Source organism: Cryptotermes secundus, unplaced genomic scaffold (assembly GCF_002891405.2).
Source record: "Cryptotermes secundus unplaced genomic scaffold, Csec_1.0 scaffold516, whole genome shotgun sequence".
In the NCBI taxonomy this organism is placed as follows: domain Eukaryota; kingdom Metazoa; phylum Arthropoda; class Insecta; order Blattodea; family Kalotermitidae; genus Cryptotermes; species Cryptotermes secundus.
In genome coordinates this window covers 805,676-825,317 of record NW_019745084.1, presented here as the reverse complement: position 1 = coordinate 825,317, position 19,642 = coordinate 805,676, and the positions used below count along the sequence as shown (strand labels likewise).

Sequence of the window (19,642 nt, the reverse complement as noted above, 5' to 3'; positions counted from 1 at the left end):
ATCAGCGACTCCATACTATTATAACTTCTAGTTGGGAAGTTTATGATAGGAACAAGACTGTATGATGACATGATAACGTCAAGTTGTTTTTTCATGTGAGATTCCTTTAGGTAATTAATATTGATGTCACCACACACAATAATTTTCGCATTATGGTTAAATATAGATTTTAATGCTATATCTAAGTTGTTTAAAATCTGAATAAGATTTCTGGATGGAGCCCTATGTACAGCTATTATATAGGTTGATAGTATTTTTATTGCACATAATTCAATATCTCGTTCGACATGCAATTTGCCCAAGTTAACACAGGAATAGTTAATGGAATTGTGGACAAAAATCCCAACTCTACCCATTCTAAAGTTTTTCTGCAGTACATAATACCCCTCTTATAATGGTCAATATTACAATTTTCGAACTCAAGAGAATTCAGATGATGTTCTGTTAAGCAGATAACATGTGGCCAATCAGGATATAATGCACTTGATAACTCACAGGTTTTATTCCTCAATCCTCTAATGTTCTGATGAAAAATTCTAAAGTCAGAGGTGTTATCATACAGACAGGAATGATGTTTAAGGTGACTACCTTTCCCAGGTGGATTACACTCTTTATAAATGTTGAGATTTGTAGAAATATGAATTGAATTCCTATTGTCCGTAGGTGAATTTACCATAAATAATCGTCATTCCTAATTACAGGTGGCCTCTTTCGTCGAATAGAGGTTCTACATGGATTTCTCTTATCAGTTACAAGTTGCTGGTGGTATATATCCAATCTTGCATTGCCTGTTTATTCTGTGAATGACTATTTGGCCAAGCAAGAGATATTGTAGTACCCTTATCTTCTTTCAAAACTGAATAAATATGAAAAAGTAGACAGCTAGAAAGTAACTCTTTACCCAACCTGTTTAAATGCAATCCATGTGTAGTAAATAGCTGTCTGTTATTCTCAACTTCCATTGCGTTAACATTGGAAAAGAACTTAGCTAGCTTATATAACTTCCTATTAAAAATTTTTATTTCATTATTAATATGGGAGTTCATAAAGTCATGTCTATAGGGATGCTTACCAATATTACGTTAGTTTGGATCACATCATGAAAAGCCTTTCTAAGGTCATTTCTACTTGCATCATTTGTCCCACTACAAATAATTAAAAAATCGTCCATCGTAAGCTTTCCAATATCATTCTTTGCTGAGTCCATCACAGATTTAGATGAAGCTCCTGGCTCAACATAACCAAGTACTTCAAACTGATCATTAAAAAAATCTTTCATATGAGCTGCACAACCATGTGGATGGCTATCACTTAACAGCAGAACTTTATGCTTGCGGTGACTTGAAAAACTCTTTTTGTAGTCTAGAAGCTTCTGCGAGGATTCCCGCACTAAAAGGTGCATGCCATTCATATTATCACTCTCACACTGCCTATTAACATTCCTCCTGTTGACACATACTTCACCGTTCACAAGTGTTGGGATGCAATTTGGATGGTAGTTTCTCCCGTGGTCACTTCCAGGAGTGTAATAACTTGGAATGGGCGGTTGTTGCGTGTGGCGATGATGAATTGATGATGTTGATGAAGTCTTAACTCCTTTTGTTCATTATTCTTCTTATAGTAATTGGTGCAAAATTGGGTTACCTTCTCACTTCTCCTTGTGGCCATTTCATCATGGCGTATCGTAGATTCCGAAGAATAAGATAGAACTGAATATCTATTGGAGACTGGGGTTGGTCGCCAAGAGTCCAATAACTCGGAACTCACTGTTATATGCTTACCACCTGAGTATTTTGGTGTAACTTTGGACCACGACGCCAGCTGGGCTTCCTCTACATATGCCTCGTTCTCGGCAATGGCACCACAAACAGGACTGTAATTTGCCCTGGCCTCGTTTAACTCCTTATATAAGAGCTTAATTATGAATTGAGATGAACTCAATACCAGTAAAGTGTCTTTTAACCTGCTTTCCAGTGATACACAATTAGCACATTTATAGACATTGTGATAGGCTAGGTTACAACTAGATTGCTCCAAACAAGAATCAAGAAGCACTCTACTCGTCACCATCTGTCCCATGAAACTGACAGTCTGAGTAGTTCAGAACTATCATGAGATCGCTGAAGGTGCCACTGCTTTCTTGAGATATGGCACTCACATCCATTGCATGGAAGGTAGATCTTGCATGGAGAAACATTCCAGAAAGAACTGTGCTACATTGCTGGGGAAATGTTTTGGGGAACACACGTTTGTACACAGTGAAGAAGACAATGCTAACTTTCAAGTGGACAGTGTTTACATGAGTGGATAGAAATGTGGTTTTTGAAGGACCATGCTTATGGTTCAATAAACTTGAGTTCCTGAGTTCTTGCTCTATTAATTTTAAGAATAATCACTGTACGGACATGTCCTATATCTCACTTGTATTGTGGATCCATGGAACGAAAAATAAATGAATGAATGAATGAAAGGACTGGATCATTGTAGTGTCATAATAAAGTGATAACATCATTTGCAGCTGACGTGCATCAGGTCAGAAATGAAATGTGTAGAATTGCATATATGAAGGGTCTGACTCACATTTCAGTTTGTTCATGTGAAAGTTGAGGCAAGGGGAGTGAGTGCGAATGTGCAGGAGAAGAACTGCCAGCCATATGTTAACAGTTTATGTATTAGAATGTATTTGTGAGCACAAAAGTTGTTTTGTGCGGCTGTGCTACTGTCGGTGTCTCATTAAAGTTTCTTTGGTTTTGAAGAACAGAGGTGCTTTTAATGCAGATAATGTATTAGCAGTCACTTTAATGAAATATGTCTAAGCAACCGACAATTCATTATTAGGCCTACAAGTGCCCACTCTATCCAAATCCATATGAAACCAGTCCACACAAGTATATCATGTCTGTGAGATCCAATTTAATATTATCTCCCCGTATTGGTTTTAGTTTTCTTAGTGATCTCTTTACTCCAGGGTTTTGCACTAATATTTTGTGTGCACTTCTTATCTGTGTCTCCACATCTCTGATCCCAGATGGTATAATTTTCTGCTGTCTCCAAAATGCCTAGGAGAAAGACAACTCTGATGAAGTAATGACATAGACATCTCATCAGTAAAAGTAAAGTAAAGTTGTAGCATAAGAGGTTGACACAGTGGTCACAGCGGTGGTTATGGAGAGTACTGTCTTCTGGTATAGTGCTCTTTGTAAGGTACAGTCATTCCTTTGCATCATTAATGTAGAACCATGCCATGAAGACTTATGTGGGAGTGGGGATATAGCTCCACCATTCCTGAGCTTGGCAATATAAGGATGAGTGGTCAGCTTCACAGCCCCTGGGAAGAGCCTGGTTGGGTCCTAGAGCTTTCCTGGACACTATAGAGAAAATCTTTTTCCTCTGCCAGGAATCGAACCCCAAGTGTCCAGCCAGTAGCCCATCACCATACTGACTCAGCTATCTTGGCTGTCCCATGATTAGTTGTCATAACATGAAAATATTCTGAAGTGTGAAACATACCATGTACAAAATAGTTCCAAATACAATTACACAAATTGTTCTCTCCCCTAGACTGTAACATGTATGTTTGACTGACTGACGTTTCAGAGGAACATTTAGCCTCCAGAGTTCATGAATAAACCAAAAAAGAAACCAGCATGAAGCAAATAGGAAGCAAAGAAAGAGATGTTCAAATTCTATAACTGTACAAATTTATCATCATTAACAAAATATACTAGTTTGCAAATCTTTTTGGACCAAACAAGTATGCAACATTGCGAGCAGTATTTGCCACAGATGGTACACTTCCAGGTAATGAGAGATCATGTGAGGATCAGTTTTGTTGCAGAGCTGGTAGTAGAATCCATATCATGCTACTCTGGTATGTTTCCACTGACTGCAAGTCATTCCTGACCTATAAGCATATTCTCCTCCTTGGCTCATCTTTCCAATAGAAGCCTTCCACAGATCTTGACATCAGAAAGGCTGAAAGGTTTTTGTGAAACCTCAATGAAACATGATGTTGCACTGTGACTACTTCAAAAGTGGCCTCTGTAGTCTAGGGCTAACGTTCCCACCTCATGACTCAAGGTACGTGGGTTCAAACCTGGTGGAGGTCGTGGAATTTTTAAGGGCAGAAGAATTCAGGGAACAAGTCCTCCAGGAGGGACTTTAAGCCATGGGTCCCGTGTCGTAGATTTACGGCACGTAAAAGAACCTCATGTCTCTAGGAGACCTCTGAGCAAAATTATTAGGTAAAACTTTCCTGCCAACCTCATTGGCTCAACGGGGCTGATAGCATGCACCGTCTACTGGTAGGATATGGGGACGGTAGAAATTAAAGGGGGACGCACAATGGACCAATAACTGGTCTAAGTGCATGGGGAAAACCCACCCCCTCCAATAATAATAATAATAATGACTACTTCAAGATGTGTGATCTTTGCCATACACCCTACGATTAAAATGCAAATAGAGCAAATATGGGCAGAAGACATTTTGGAAATTTCAGATTTGCCCATTATCAGTCTCATGACCATTGTTCATCGAGAAGACAAGGCTCCAAGAATTTGCATAGCTGCTCGTCTCACATGATACCTGATAGCGAGTGAATGGCCCCTTTGAATGAGTTGTTGCAACTGTTTCATGGTGCCTGCTATATGGACTCGATTGATTTCAGTCAGGCATTTTTACAAATCCCATTGAAGAAAGAATGCTGACAGTACACTGCATTTCTTTTTGACTCAAAAGAGTTTCATCTGGTTTTGAAAATTCCTCTCTGCCTTTGTGTGAGTGCTGAAGTTAGTACTGGGAAGCAATACCTCTAGCTTTGTATTCTGTTACATTGACAACATACTTCTATACTCTTCTTGATCACAGGGCACCTAACACATTTAGACCTTTGATGATATTTTGATTTGTTACTGTTGTTCATAAATATTTCAATTTTATAAATTGTCAGAGCGCTTATTAGCCATCATTCTGTTTCACATTCTGGGGAGACATAAATGTACATACCCAAGTTTCCTTGTGTTCATCTCTTGACAAATTTTTGCCAGCATCTAACAGAGCTTCTGTTTCTTTTTATAGTACTTACGTTTTCACCAGTAAATCGACATCATTGCCACAGAGGGCAAGCTGATGTGATCCATTAAATTCTAATCCCTTCTAATATTCTTGGACCTTCATAATGTTATATTCTAAGTCAAAGAAGGAATGGTCATAATGCATCTCCTTCTTTCAGATTATTGCAAACAAGAAATGCATCAAACAATTGTTTATAAGTTTCATCTAACAAATTTTAATTAGACTAGCTATGTTTATATATGGAATTCCATGAGAATTACATGCTTCCCTCCTTAGTAAACTTCTTGAAGTCTATAAAATAAATTCTAGAAATGTACGGTATCACTATGTTAAGAAACACTTTATTCTCTTCTTCTTGTACTACACCTTTTATTGTTTTGGAGATATTTCTGTTCCTTGTATATAACTGAAGCAGTACACAATATCCATCTGCACTGATCTGAACTCCAAATTATGATACCATTTACAGACTATTTCAGTAGAAATTAGAGCTCTGCATTTAAGCTGATTACCAAAGCTTACATTCTCTACCAACAAAGTACAGTGGATGGCCAGTCTTATGGTGTTTAATAATTGTAGATCAACTGTGGTTAGAGATCGTGGGATATGAAATCCCAGTAAGGATGTAAACATGATCAATGTGCGATAACCAATTTCTGGATACAGTAAGCTGTCAGATTTATAGCATGATGCAGATATTATGAGCAGTTTAGAACCAGGAAGTTCTTTGTCATGAAACTACAGGTCCTTAACATGGAGAATAAAGGGAGAATCCCCTTATATCTGAACTTTACTTATCTTCAGTCCCTAGAAAATGGTCTCCAAAGTAAATACAGCCATATGCTGATGAGCAGGATATTTGCAATTGGCTTAATCCTCAACAGAGCAGTGGTAATTATGTATACTATTTGCCTTAATAGTTAATGACTCAACTATTTTGCCCATAAATTATATTCATGAGTTCTGTTTCCCAATGTAAAGAGCTATCACCTTTATGTGGGCGTTCTTGATAGAGGAGACAGGATGTGCTTTCTAGGATGCTGAAACAAATTTTTTGTAGCACATATTTATATAAGCTTCATCCTCCAAAGTAGCTGTGGAAGGAAGGTATCCAGTACATAGTGTTTGATATGGATGAACTAGCCTAGCACATCACAGGCAAGTGCTGTTGACAGGGTTGCTATTGAACATATCTCATACACTTAAAGGCTCAAAAGTCACATGTTATCTACAAGTGATTCTTAGCTGCTTTAAGAATGGGAAACTTCTCCCCACTACAGACACCCCTGAAGTCATCAAGAGAGATGTCCCAGATGGCAATACCACCCAAACCCTTGTTCTTAACATATGCACCCTTGTAGCCAGCAGTTTCAGGGTCCTCATAGGCCACCCACAGGCCAGTATCAGAGCTAGAATCAGGCAGGCGGAAAGCATAGGAGCCAAGTTTGTGGGATGGGTCAGTGACACGACGCAGCAGATGAGGGGCTGATGCTGACTTGAAGTTGGGGTTGGGAAGTAGACTGCACACCTCAGGATATGACAGCAGACCTGGGGTCTTGGTCTGAGGTCCTGCCTCTCCTGGACCGTCAGCCCCAATGGGGGGCACACCAGATATCTTGCTTTCTGATGTCAGTTTCCAGGTTACACCAAAAGGTCCAATACCAAAGATGACTTTGTGAGCTGGAATAAAGAATAAGGAACACGGTTATTCCCAAGCTGTTCTTGGATATTCACCTGTTGAAGAAACTATTGTGGAACATCACCACCATCACCACAAAATCTCACAGTCATACCCAGTCATACTGGTTTAATCCCATTCACACCACAAAGATTTGTTCCTCTAAGATCTATTATAACAACATCTTAGTGAGTGTGGTGAGGTAGATTCATATTCTGGAAGTGATGGGTTTACATCTTAGCGAGGACACCAGCTGTCCAGACTGGGGCCCTTATGGTTTCCCTCAGTCCTTCCAGGGAAATGCCAGAATAGTTCCTTATATCAGGTCACAAAAAATGTCTCACCATGCCCTTTCCAGTTCATTTCTAATTCTTCTACAAACATTTGTTCTCATTGTGTTTTCCAATAAAAATACTTTTGAATTTATTGTTGTCACAAAACACATTCTGTGCCCACCTTACCTGTCTGTCCTATTCTGTGAAATACTAACAAAACCAAAAAAAAAAAATTACCCCATGGAACTAAGGCCTTCTTGAGAAGCAGCAAGTTGCGCAATTAATCAAGAATTTCCCAACATTTCATGGTACCCAATGGTTCAGTAATGTATTCAGAAGAGCCCTCTGTCAATCCCTATCCTCAGTCAGATCAATCCTGTCCATACCACCCCAACCTATCTCTCTAAGATCCATTTTAATATTATCCTCCCACGTACATCTTGGTCTTCCTAGCAATCTCTCTGCTTCTGTCTTTCCCACCAACACCCTATATGCATTTCTTCTGTCCACATGCATGCTATATGCCTTGTCTATCCTATCCTTCTTGACCTCATCATTGTATACTGGGCAAAGAGTGCAAGTTATGAAGCCACTTAATACTGCTAAATAAAATCGAAACAGATGTCAACAGACATAGTACATTCATGAGTAAGGTAATAAAAAACCATGGAAAAAAATTAAAAAAGGTAAAGCTATTTCTGAAACAGGCCTTGGAGGCCCATAGGATTGTGAGATGTTGAGGTTCCCACATTTTCTAGACAATCGGCTTACAGATGGCTATGAGGTTGTCAGCCTTACATGCCAACCAACCTTTACCCTCCAGGAAGATTCTCATAGTCATTTCTGTTAGGGTCTGAGTCAACCCCAAGGCCCTAGTGCAGCTCGAAGGATTAGGTCAACTGAAAAATCCAATGACCTCATGCGGAATCAAACCTGCGACCTTCCAGCTTGTAGCATAGTGCCTACATTACCACATGCCCCATAATCATGAGTAAGTGTGATACTAATTATCAGGCAATTATTTTAAGTCTTTAAATTCATTTTATATATAAGTCAGTGGTAAACACTCTTGACTAAAGAACAGTGTGCTGCCAGACCAGTAAATCTAAGAGGAATGTAAAAATGTATTTCTCTATTCAATAAAAGCTCTAATGTTTTGCTTGCCATCAGTTCTATGCACTGTGCAGCTAAAATGCAACGGTGTGTGTTAGTTTCATATGTGCCCCAGAGAAGCAGGTAGATTTATTAAGCATGATCTGACTTCATGACTACCCTTCGTCACTATTGTAAGTTTTGCAAGAAGACAAAATCAATTAGTGTCAATGTGGATTAATCACTTTGTCACTCAAATGAAGAGTACAAGTTGGGAAGCCATTCATTGGGTACCCCTCTCACTTAACTTATATGCTTGATCATGCTTAGTTTCACATATCAGTAACCAACACAGCATACAAAAGTACGTGAGATGCGCTGTTTTACCTTTCCCAAACTCAGATTCACTCATCTTCTATGCTTACCTGGTACACCTTTCTCAAGCCACCATCGGATTGTGCCATCTCCTGTGTGGTTGATATCCCTCCCTCCAGCCTGATAGAGGGCAGCAGGGTAATCTGCCTCTTCAGGTTTCTTTTCTGGAGTTGTGTAGTTAAATGCCAGAACACTGATGAAATCCAAATTGGGCACGATATCTTTCAAGTTGTAGTAAATCTGTGAAGAGCAATGCTCCACATGTTAAATATTAAACCTCCAAATATATTATAACATGGGTAAATGGCTACAGAAAGCTTATGGAACAAATTGTACAGTTTATGACTTTGGCACTAAATAAGGTGAGTAACGACCTTCATTCTATGACTGTCTTTATACCTTGTAATTCCCTGGTACCCACTGCATAGGAGATTATTTATAAAAATTATTTTATACATTTTAGTGCATTACTGTTGATTCTGACACTGTATCCCTCATGTGTGTATATAGACACTGAATGCAAACTCACTGAAAATGAAAGTTAATACTATGAAAGCATATACAACAAATGACAAGAATTCTAACTGAATTTGCACCTGGCGTTACACAAGATAGGTATTAAAAAAAAAGCTAAGTATGTATGGGGGAATAAATTGATCCTGGTAGCACTAGTTTGGATTTTTCTATATGGTGTCACTGTGTCTGACAAGCCTGAGGCCCACATATTCTCTTATTCAGGAAGTAGGCAGGGCACTCTTGGGCTTCTTACCCCTCTGACTGATGCCAAGGTTAAGAATTCATCTTATAAATTTTCGTAATAGCTCTGTATGGGGCTGAAACATGGACACTTAGGGCAGTAGATCAGAAACATCTGGAAAGTTTTGAAATGTGGTGTTGGAGAAGGATGGAGAAGATCAGTTGGACCGATTATGTGAGAAATGAAGAAGTGTTAATTAGAGTCAGTGAGCAGAGGAATATCCTACATGAAATAAGAAAATGGAAGGCTAATTGGATTGGTCATGTTTTACGCAGAAACTGCCTTCTAAAAGAAGTTACCGAAGGAAAGATAGATGGGCGGATAGAAGTGACAAGAAGACGAGGAAGAAGACGTAAGAAGATGCTGGATGACCTTGGGGACAGAAGAGGATACTGTCATTTGAAGGAGAAAGCTCTAGATCGCATTAAGTGGAGGAATTGTTTTGGAAGAGACTGTGGACCTGTCGTCTTGACAGATTACTGATGATGATGATGAATACTTAAGCACAGACAAAAGTTTTAGTTCAGTCGTTACTGTTGGTAACAACTACTGCCCAGAAAGGAAATTGCTACTTACTGAGGTATCCACATTGGGCAGAACAGCTGCTGTAAGCAGAAGACCATCTGGTCTCAACGAATTCTTCAGTTCCTTAACAAGAGCTGTGAATCCATCCCGGTGCTCATCTGCCTTCTCGTCTTTGTGGCTATGTGCAAAGCCAAATGTCTTCTTGAAACCATGCCAGAGAGACCCTGTATGCCACAAAGAGAACAAAGTTATGGTGGGTGATGGAATTTGCTACAAATTCAACAATTTTTTTTTTTTGGTCTTTTGTTTGTAGCTCACTCACTGAAGTTTAGCTGCTCAGCCACCAACTAACATAAGAACAGGGCATACCATTTTCATGTTATATGTACCGGGATAGTGTAGTCGGTATAGAGACTGGCCATGGGCTGGACGACCAATGGGTTGGAGTTCCGAGTCCTGGTAGGGTCAAGAATTTTCTCTCTCCACATTGTTCAGACTGGTTCTGGGGTCCACCCAACCTCCTTTCCACTGGGTACCAGGGGCTTTTCCTCAGGGGTAAAGCGGTCGGGGCGTGAAGCTGACCACTCACCTCCAACTAGTGCCAAGGTGAAGCAAATGTGGATCTGTACATCCAGTCCTTCATATGCCTTCATGGCGTAGTGCTTAGTTAACCACAGGGACAACTTCGCTTTTTGTCTGATTAAATTATGCACATTTCACCAAACTGACTGGGACATGAAATACTTTGAAACAGAATATGTGAAAATTGAATAACAGGGAGATTCACAGAGCGTACTCTTCACCAAATATCACTGGAGTTACCAAGGTAAAAAGAATGGGAGGGTTGGGCATGTAAAATGCATATAGGACATGATAAATACATACATTTTATTTGGGAAACTTAAGGAAAGAGACCACTTGGGAGGCATAAGCATAGATGGGAGGATGAAATTAAGATGTATCTTAAAGGAATGGGGAATAGGTGTGTGGATTGAATTTGTCTCAATTGACCCAGGATGTAGTCACAGACTCTTGTGAACACAATAATGAACCTTCAGGATCCATAAAAGGTTAAATACTTCTTAACCAGTTGAGCAACAATTAGTTTCCCAAGGACACTGCCCTATAGAGCTGGTTATAAGAATATGATCCATAGTGAATGCTGTCTATCACTGGATCAGATTTATATTATATCTAAAATGCTTCAAAGTGTTGTGATTATTAAATGCATATAATTGTACATGACTGCTGCATGAATCATCATTGTACTCATAGATTAAAATCTTATGAGGATACACATATTTAAGAAGCTCTGTAACCATAAGTATTTGTTCTGGGCTGCCAAATTCCTAATATCTGTACTCACCCAGAGTACCACGGTCCTTCTTCACATAGATCTCAGGGAACTCCCAGGCAAGATCCAAACCGTCAAAGGCGTACTGCCGCAGTAGAATTCGTGCTGAACTGACAAAGTTTTTGCGATTATCCTCACTTTCCAGCTGAAATACAGAGATAATACCTAAATGTATAAACATGGACAAGACAGAGCAATGCATCTCTGGTGTTGGAACTTGAAGGAATAACACATAAAAATCTAAAGAGAGCCACTGAAACCTATCCACGGGGAGTTACGTCCAATCTGCATTATGCAAGAGTGTACTAAAAGGTCCATTTAAATATTATTTTACAATCCTTATCCTGGCCTTCAAAGTAACGACTTTCCAAAATCTTCATTAAAATTCAATATGTGTTTTCTGTTTGCCAATCCAAATTACATGTTCAACGCATCATAAGCTTTATGACTTAACTATTATAGTACTATGGCAAAATAATTTCGTCTTCATCTGCCTCTATCTTAATATGCAAAAGCTACTCAGATTTATATGTTAAAGGTCACGTACTGTAATCATTAACCTTTGCATATTCTGACTGACATTACCTTCCAGTATTTAATTGACAAACATCTGTGCAGTTGTCACACTAGTATTTATCAGTACAAGCTCAACTCAAAACGTTAATAATCTTATTCTGAAAGTTATCGACTGACAGACGTAACTTTCTCATAACACATTTCACACTGTGGCTGGCACACAGAATGTGTAAGATGCCAAGTTAGAAGAATAGTAACCAGGAAAGATAAAACAAACTGTGGTCTTCTGAGCTAGGTACCACATATGGTGTACACTTTTAGGTGGCACCTGATGTTTTGGAGAAATGCTCCAGTTCTTTACATCCAAAATTCTGATGTACTGCCACACACATTCTTCCCATCTTAATCTTGGTCTTCCTACTCTCCAATTTCCTTCTGGTTTAGTATTAAGTATTTTCTTAATCGTTCTATTCTCGCTGGCATGTATTGTGTGTCCAACCCATTCAAGCCTTTTCACCTTTATAAATCCAATAATGTCTGGTTCATTAAATAGTTTGTATAGCTCATTGTTATACCTCTTCCTCCATATTCCATTTTCTTCCACTGGTCCAAAGATATATCTCAGGATCCTCCTTTCAAAAATACTTAACAGTCTTTCATCCGATCTTGACAGTGGCCATGTCTCAGACGCATAAGATAGCACTGATCTTACAAGTGCTTTATACATCATAGTTTTGGTTTTCCTGGGTATTAGTTGGGATTTCAGGTGTTTCCTAAGGCCATGGAGACATTTATTTGTCGCAAGTATGCGCTTTTTTTATTTCATCACTGATATCATTTTTACAGTTAACTTCTGATCCAAGGTAAGTGAAACTACATACAGCCTCAGATTTATATGAGTCAATTTCAGGTACAGTAGCACAGTCTTTCTTGGTTATCGGCATGTACTTTGTTTTATTTTGGTTAATTTGTAGATTCATCTTTTTTGCTGCTCTTTCCAAATTAAGAACAGCTTCTTTCATAGATTTTTATTTTCTACTAATTATATTAATATCTTCTGCAAATAATTTTATATTTTAGCGTCCTGTTGCACTGATTCATGTCCGTGATTTATTCTATCCATCCTACAGTGCATACACTTATTCACCTCACTCCTCTCTCTTGCACTACATGTTTCAGCACAAAAGTGCTTCTGCAAATGCCAAAATTTGAACTGACTTATAGAATATAGTTCCCTTTGTGTTGATTTTTTTTTGGTTTTGTTTGTTCTCTTCATATTTTACAATTTCTGAAATCAGTTCGGCCTCTACTGGCTCAGCGGTATCTCGATGCTTCCCCCCTCTACCAGAGGCGTTAAAGACTACTGTTGGGCAGGAAATGTCCTGAATTTGGCTCAGTGGTCCCCTTGGGACATGAGGTTCTTTTACGTGCCATAAAGCTATGACACGGGACCCTGGCTTAAAGTCCCTCCTGGAGGACTTGTTCCCTGAATTTTTCTGCCCTTAAAAATTCCATGACCTCCGCCGGGTTTGAACCCGCGTACCTTGAGTCACGAGGTGGGAACGTTACCCCTAGACTACGGAGGCCGCTGTTAGCTGATGTAAGTGCTTGGCATATTCTGGGCCTGCAAATTTCACTAATTCTTCCATGATGAGATCCATTCCTGGAGCTTTATTATTTTTCAATTTTCTGATAGCTTGTTCTACTTCTTCTACGGTCAGTGCTGGCTCTTCAGCCTCAAAAATTCCTTGATTCCGGTCTATGGTCATACCTTCCACTTGTTCAGAGGCGTTACCATTTAATAAGCCTCAAAATATTGCGCCCATCTTTCCAATATTGCTTCATCGCTACTCAATATCATGCCTTCTTTATCTCTACATAAGGTTGCTCTAGGTTGAAAGTCCTTTTGATTCGTTTAGTTTTTGATAAAACGCTCTAATTTCATTTGAACTTCTTAAATGCTCCGGTTCAATCAGTTCTTATCAAATTCCCTTTTTTTTTTTTATTTTTATGCAATCTCTTTTCTTTTATTCTCACTTCACGGTATTCTTTCACAGCCCCTTGAGTATGGTTCCTTTGCTGCATTCTCTTATATGCCTGTTTTTTTTTTGTCACTTGCTCACACTCTCCATCAAACCAATTCTTATACTTTATCCTTTCCATTCTCCCTAAGACTTCACCAGCAGCATTTATAATAACATCTCTGAGGCCCCTCCAAACTTCATTGACATCCTCACTATCAGAGAGACCTGCCAGGTATTCAATAATTAATTCAGCATATCTGGTTGCAAATCCTTGTTCCACCAATTTTCCACAATTCAATATCTTAGCCTGGGATCCATGAATCTTCCTTGCATTAGATATTCGACTTCTAATGTTTGATATTATTAAGTAATGATCAGAGTCAATGTTGGCCCCCCTGTAGCTCCTGACATCCATCAAATCTGAACAATGTCTTACATCTATTAGGATCTGATCAATTTGATTAAACACATTTCCATCAGGGGATTTCCGGGTTCGTTTATGTATATCCTTGTGTTTAAACATTGTACTACCTAAAAGTATGTCCTTGTTTTAGACCATTTTGGATAGGAAACTTATCAGACAAATATTTGCCTATACATACTTTACTGTAGGTTTCATATAAACACATTTTAATCAGTCCAACTAAAAGAATTTACATGACAATAAAATTAGTGCACAACGGGGCATTAGTACGTAGGATTTCTCCTTGAATATACAAGAATCTTGCGTAACTAGAAAACGAGACGTTATTCCACAAAATTAGAGGCATTAAAACAGCAACTAAAAAGTGTTGTGAATACAAATACGGGTTCAGTGTGAGCCATTGACGTTATAACACATTTCAAATGCTCCATCTGAATGTTGCGCAAAAGATATATGCAAAGCTCTGATACTGTTAATTTTAGTGTTACCTGTATCTAAAGAGCTTGAACCATAGCAGACATCGGAAGTTCTTTGCAGACCTTATTTTCGACGTTAAAGAACTTGTGAACATTATGAACACTTGAGAGTTGTAAAGGTATAATTGAGAGCCGTCAACATGACAACTGATTATAAACTGATATCAAAATGTTTAATATTCTGTTATTTTTATTTGCATCCCATTACATGTTTCGATCTGCAGAGATCATCATCAGGTGATTTATGAATACATATGTCGTCACTGTAAAGTAAGTAAAGTAAGGGGGGCCGCAGTAGCGTAGTTGGTTGAGGCACTATGCTACAAGCTGGAGGGTCGCGGGATCGAATCCTGAAGAGGTCATTGGATATTTTTCAATTGACATAATCCTTCCAGCCGCACTATGGCCCGGGGGTCGACTTAGCCTCTAACAGAATGAGTACCAGGAATATTCTTGGGAGTAAAGGGCGGCCGGAGCATAAGGTTGACAACCTCACCGCCATCTGTGAGCCGATTGTCTTGAAAATGTGGGAGCCTCGACGTCTCACAACTCTACGGGCCTCCACGGCCTGTTACAGGGATAGCTTTACTTTCTTATGTCGTCACTGACTTAATCATTAAAATGGGTCCATTATAACCAAATATTAAATATTTCGATATCGGTTTATAATCAATTATTCTGTTAACTACTGTTAATTATACCTTTAATACGTGATACACAAATGAAAATTTGAGAGTAGATTTATGAATGGCCTGACAATAACTGTTATAGCATTATATCTGTACTTATTGCAGTTCGTGTGCTTCTGTGTGAAATATGCTAATGTATTATACAATGTGGCTCTCAACATGGCGTCACATACCAGGGTAAGGTACTTTTCTTTTTCGGGGTCAGCCAGACCCCCAACGGACAACAGAATGTTGAGCCCCGGGTATCGCTTCTTTAGTGACGTCACAGCTCGGTAGTAACCCTTCCCGGAGTCAAGCTCCTGGTATTCGTCCAGGGGCACCAACTTATAGTTGGCACCGTCGATAACAGCAAACCCATACACGAGGTGCGTGCAGGTGGACAGCGAGGGCTCTATGTCCCCGGGAGCCTCTGCTTTCCCAACGCCTGCAAATAGATCACAGTCGCCGTCATCAACTTACCCGTTCTGGCTTCTCTTCAGGCATGTCAAAAAGTGTTATTATTTCCGTCAGTGTCCTAATGTAACAACCCGTCACCATGCGACAAATTCGACTTTACTGGTAATGCTGTCTCTGTAAATCTGCAGTAACCAGAAACATTAGAATCCATGATAGACCTTTCCGTGTAGTTCGGAAAAAGCCCAACATTTCGGAGAATCATATCGCTTCCATGTTCAAGGCCGAACAGATGTTATCTGCTTAGCTTTCATCTGTTCGGGCTACGCGGCGTCACAAGTCAGTCACTACCGTTGAGATCCTCACATCCAACATAGCAGACCTCTGTCTATTTAATCAATGCTTCTTTAATACATTTTCAGAATTAAATACATTAACAATAAGAACAATCACCGATTTCCTACATAGGGCCATTGCGCATGAACATGCAAGACTATAAACAAATTTCAAGCGTTTTTGCCTGAAGGGAAAATGTTGAAGGCTATATATTGTGGCATATAGACCCGTTGCAGGGAAATGACCACTAGATAAGCAAATATATAACAGCCGTTACTAGGTAACGGTTTCGCAAACAAGCGTGTTTCCACGGCAACAACTGGATACTGCAATAGAGGAACGGTGTTTTTTTTTGCACGGTGCGTGCCGAAATGTTATAAGCAGGGCAGTTAGTGAGAGAGGATTGCTGATGTTGAGTCGATGTGAGCTCTTGCTCTGAGAAGTTGGTAACTGAGGCCGGGGATAGTTCGGGAAGCCAGAGGAAGGTGAACGTCCGCTGTTGGAAGCCGTTACCAAGAAACGACTGGTGACGATGTGCGTGTGAATACTAGTGTCTATGTAATAGTGAATTGTAAAGTGTAAGCACGCGCTGTATCAAAAAGTCCAATAAACCCGATCATCAACTCAAACCCCGTCTGTAGTCACACTCAGTCACGTGAAAATATGTATATAGTCCGCTGTTCTTTTGTTCAGCTGTTTAGATTAAAATATAATATCAACAATTGTGCAGTAAAGGTGACGCTGAAAGTCGCTGTTTCGATTAAATCTTATACTGAAATCTGTCATTAAAACAGAGGGGTAAGTTTCCATTTACGTTTATACTGAGGTGACAATGAAAGTGTAACCATAGCTGCAGCTAAAGCTTACACAGACACCTCACAATAAAACCGGAGAGTGAAAGTACAGTTTATTTTGACAACCGACAGTAAAACGCGCGGAAAGACAACTAGCAATACGAGTACACGAGAAAGATAATATTTTTTTCCCTTTACCTTGGCGGATTATGCTCTCTGGACTGTTCCTATTCAGAATTAATTATCAAATTATGTATCTTACAGACAGTCGGTAGGACTCCATGGGTGGCCGATCAGCCCGTTGCAAGGATAATGTTTTTTATTCAAGTTAATTCTTAGAACCAAGAATGGAACATGCATAATATAACACTTGGTTTTCCCTGTGGCTGCGTGTTTTATAGCCGAGCTAATAGAGAGATTTTATTCTCCAGCCTGTCTTAAGGCATGGCTGATAATTAGCGTGCTTTTTTACTGCTCGTCAGAACTCTCGAATTTGGGGATTCCGTCAGAGGGAGACTGTTCTTATGGGCGTGCAAATGATTGAGCAAATTCGGGAAATCATTTGAAAATCTATCGAGGAAGAGTTAAGCGTATTTATGTCGTCGTTGAAAAGAGATTCAGTCATGAAAGTGCACCGTTGGGACCTAACTAAATCCATGGGCCATAAAGTATTCCCTGGAACATTAACTCTTACAGCGCACAAGGCAAAGGCTGCACATATGGAATACAAAGATTCATTACCGTGTTCACAAAATCATATTCTGATGCAACTGATATTTCTTGGATGTGATGTCCTTATACTGCCGAACTATACGGTGTCACATTCTAGATTTCAACCTTAATATTTACCGCCGTGAAAACAATCTCAAGTCTCATATAAATTCACTGTATTTCAGTAAAACGCATTTTAATAATATTGCGACATGACTGCTAAAAGTCGAAATAGTTTAATGAATAGACTCGGCCGTTGCTATACAACAGTGAGGTAAACACGTTCTCTCGGGACTCGGAACCAAGAATCACTGTGCTGGCGAGGACCGGGCGCAGTTTATCCGTCCGTCCGTGAGATATTCACAGTCGTCACAGTATATTTGTGTATGTGTGTGCGTGCGTGTGGAAGAGAGGGCCAGTTAGCGAATTAGTGCCCGATCGAGTCAATCGGGACTGACCAGCCTGACCAGTAGTAGCAAGCCCCTCCTCGTCGAAGAGATGACCCCATCTCAGGACATGTACAAGTCTTGGAAAGAACAATATTATGGCCACGAGTCCCGCGGGACTCGAAACGAAGACCTCTTCCTTCCACATACTTTCCAGTTAATCAGTCATATTACCATTTGAAGCTAATGAGCTGTTGACAGCTTGGTTGAGTAAACGACGAAATAAAATAATTTTGGATACAGTAAACCCTCGATAATCCTGTTACACTATGAATATGAGTATGAGGGGTGAGCCATAAAAACCGGCCCTCGCACTGCGACCTTCAATGGTCTATTGATCCTGTTACATCAATTCCGGACAGAAATATGGCAAATTCTGCCCACAGTTGAGTACAAACTTTGAAAGACACGTGGGATTTAAGAGCAAGAGGACTTTCAGACTGTGTTGAGGGCATCTGGAGAGACTGAAACCCCGCAAGGAAATATCTAAGATTGGTTTCAGCTGGATAATGGAGACCCTGGATTTCAGCTTCTGACAGAGGAAGAAATGCTGAAATGATATGTTTTTATGTTCATCAGCAGTACCTGTATTATTGGATTTTCCATTTATTTGTTTTCTAATGTTTATTTTTGTCTTTTAGGGCTATCTTTTGCTTCATTCATCCAGAATATCGGTTAAACCGGATGGTACTTCCTACCTTATTCAAAATATAACTCGCTACAACATTCTTGTTCCTTACCTTCCCTGTGCCTAGAGCGACTATCATAATAGCACACGACACGGTCCGGCTGGGCGCCTTCTGTCCAGGGGATTGTTGCAAGTGCTGCGGACAGACAGACAAACCACCTTAGCTTCATCTCGGAACAGGAACGTTTCACGCGCGATTCTGCAAGACTGAGAGAACAGCGGGCCGGTGAATGTTTAAATCGGCATACTGGTCGCCTCAGCCCGCTGCTGTGTACGTAGATTCAGAAGTGGGGAGGGGAAATTACCGGACGGAGAGTAGTTCTTGGCCGTTGAGCAAAACTGCGTCACTGTCAGCGTAAATGGCGTATCAAGCTCAATGAAACCAAATCTACGTACATCAACTTCGCCAACCAAAAGATTAATCAGCGATCAATCTCACTAAATGCAGTACGAATACCACCTGCCAACACGGCAAAGTACCTCGGAATGTCACTTGACGCCAAACTCCGATGGAAGGAGCATATTAAGAAGAAGCAAGAGGAACTGCAAATTTCGGAAAATGTACTGGCCGATCGGACGTCATGTACAACAAGCTGCTCCTGTATAAACAAATGCTGCGACCAGTCTGCACATATGGCGTCCAACTATGGGTATGTGCGAAAAAAATGCAACATCGAAGTAATCCAGCGATACCAGAACAAAGTACTAAGAAGCATAGCAGATGCGCCCTGGTATGTACGCTACAGGGACCTCCATCGAGACCTCGGTATCGAAACAGTCGAAGTAATCCAGCGATACCAGGCCACCTCACACGAAAACCGACTTCGACATCACGTCAATGAAGAAGCGTCCAGGCTCCTAAATGTGGGAAACCTAACCAGGCGACTCAAACGGACCAAACCTTACGAACTAGCCAAGGAGCCCGACAGCTAAGGGATCCGATGGGCGAACTTAACTTCATACAATCATAGTAACTTTTTTTTTCTTGGCACTAAAGCCCCAGTGGGCCTAGG

General features: G+C 40.0%; 1 protein-coding gene across 1 annotated transcript; it reads right to left on the bottom strand.

Moving 5' to 3' along the window:
- Window positions 1–5,251: 5,251 nt before the first annotated feature.
- Window positions 5,252–18,860, bottom strand: LOC111874900 (chitinase-like protein EN03). Its single transcript, XM_023870763.2, has 6 exons — window positions 18,682–18,860; window positions 15,435–15,685; window positions 11,145–11,277; window positions 9,830–10,002; window positions 8,547–8,736; window positions 5,252–6,756 (listed from the first exon to the last, which is right to left on the bottom strand). Exons 1-6 carry the CDS (start codon window positions 18,797–18,799, stop codon window positions 6,305–6,307), a joined length of 1,317 nt encoding a protein of 438 aa, XP_023726531.1. The 5' UTR covers window positions 18,800–18,860; the 3' UTR covers window positions 5,252–6,304.
- Window positions 18,861–19,642: the final 782 nt, after the last annotated feature.

Bases quoted from the DNA above. Each gene is read 5' to 3' on its own strand.
- LOC111874900 (XM_023870763.2), bottom strand. From the start codon at position 18,799: ATGAAGCTAAGGTGGTTTGTCTGTCTGTCCGCAGCACTTGCAACAATC. The intron at 15,686-18,681 runs GTAAGGAACAAG...ATCTATTTGCAG, and splicing joins TCGCTCTAGGCACAGGGAAG to GCGTTGGGAAAGCAGAGGCT. The intron at 10,003-11,144 runs GTGAGTACAGAT...TGTGGCATACAG, and splicing joins GAAGGACCGTGGTACTCTGG to GGTCTCTCTGGCATGGTTTC.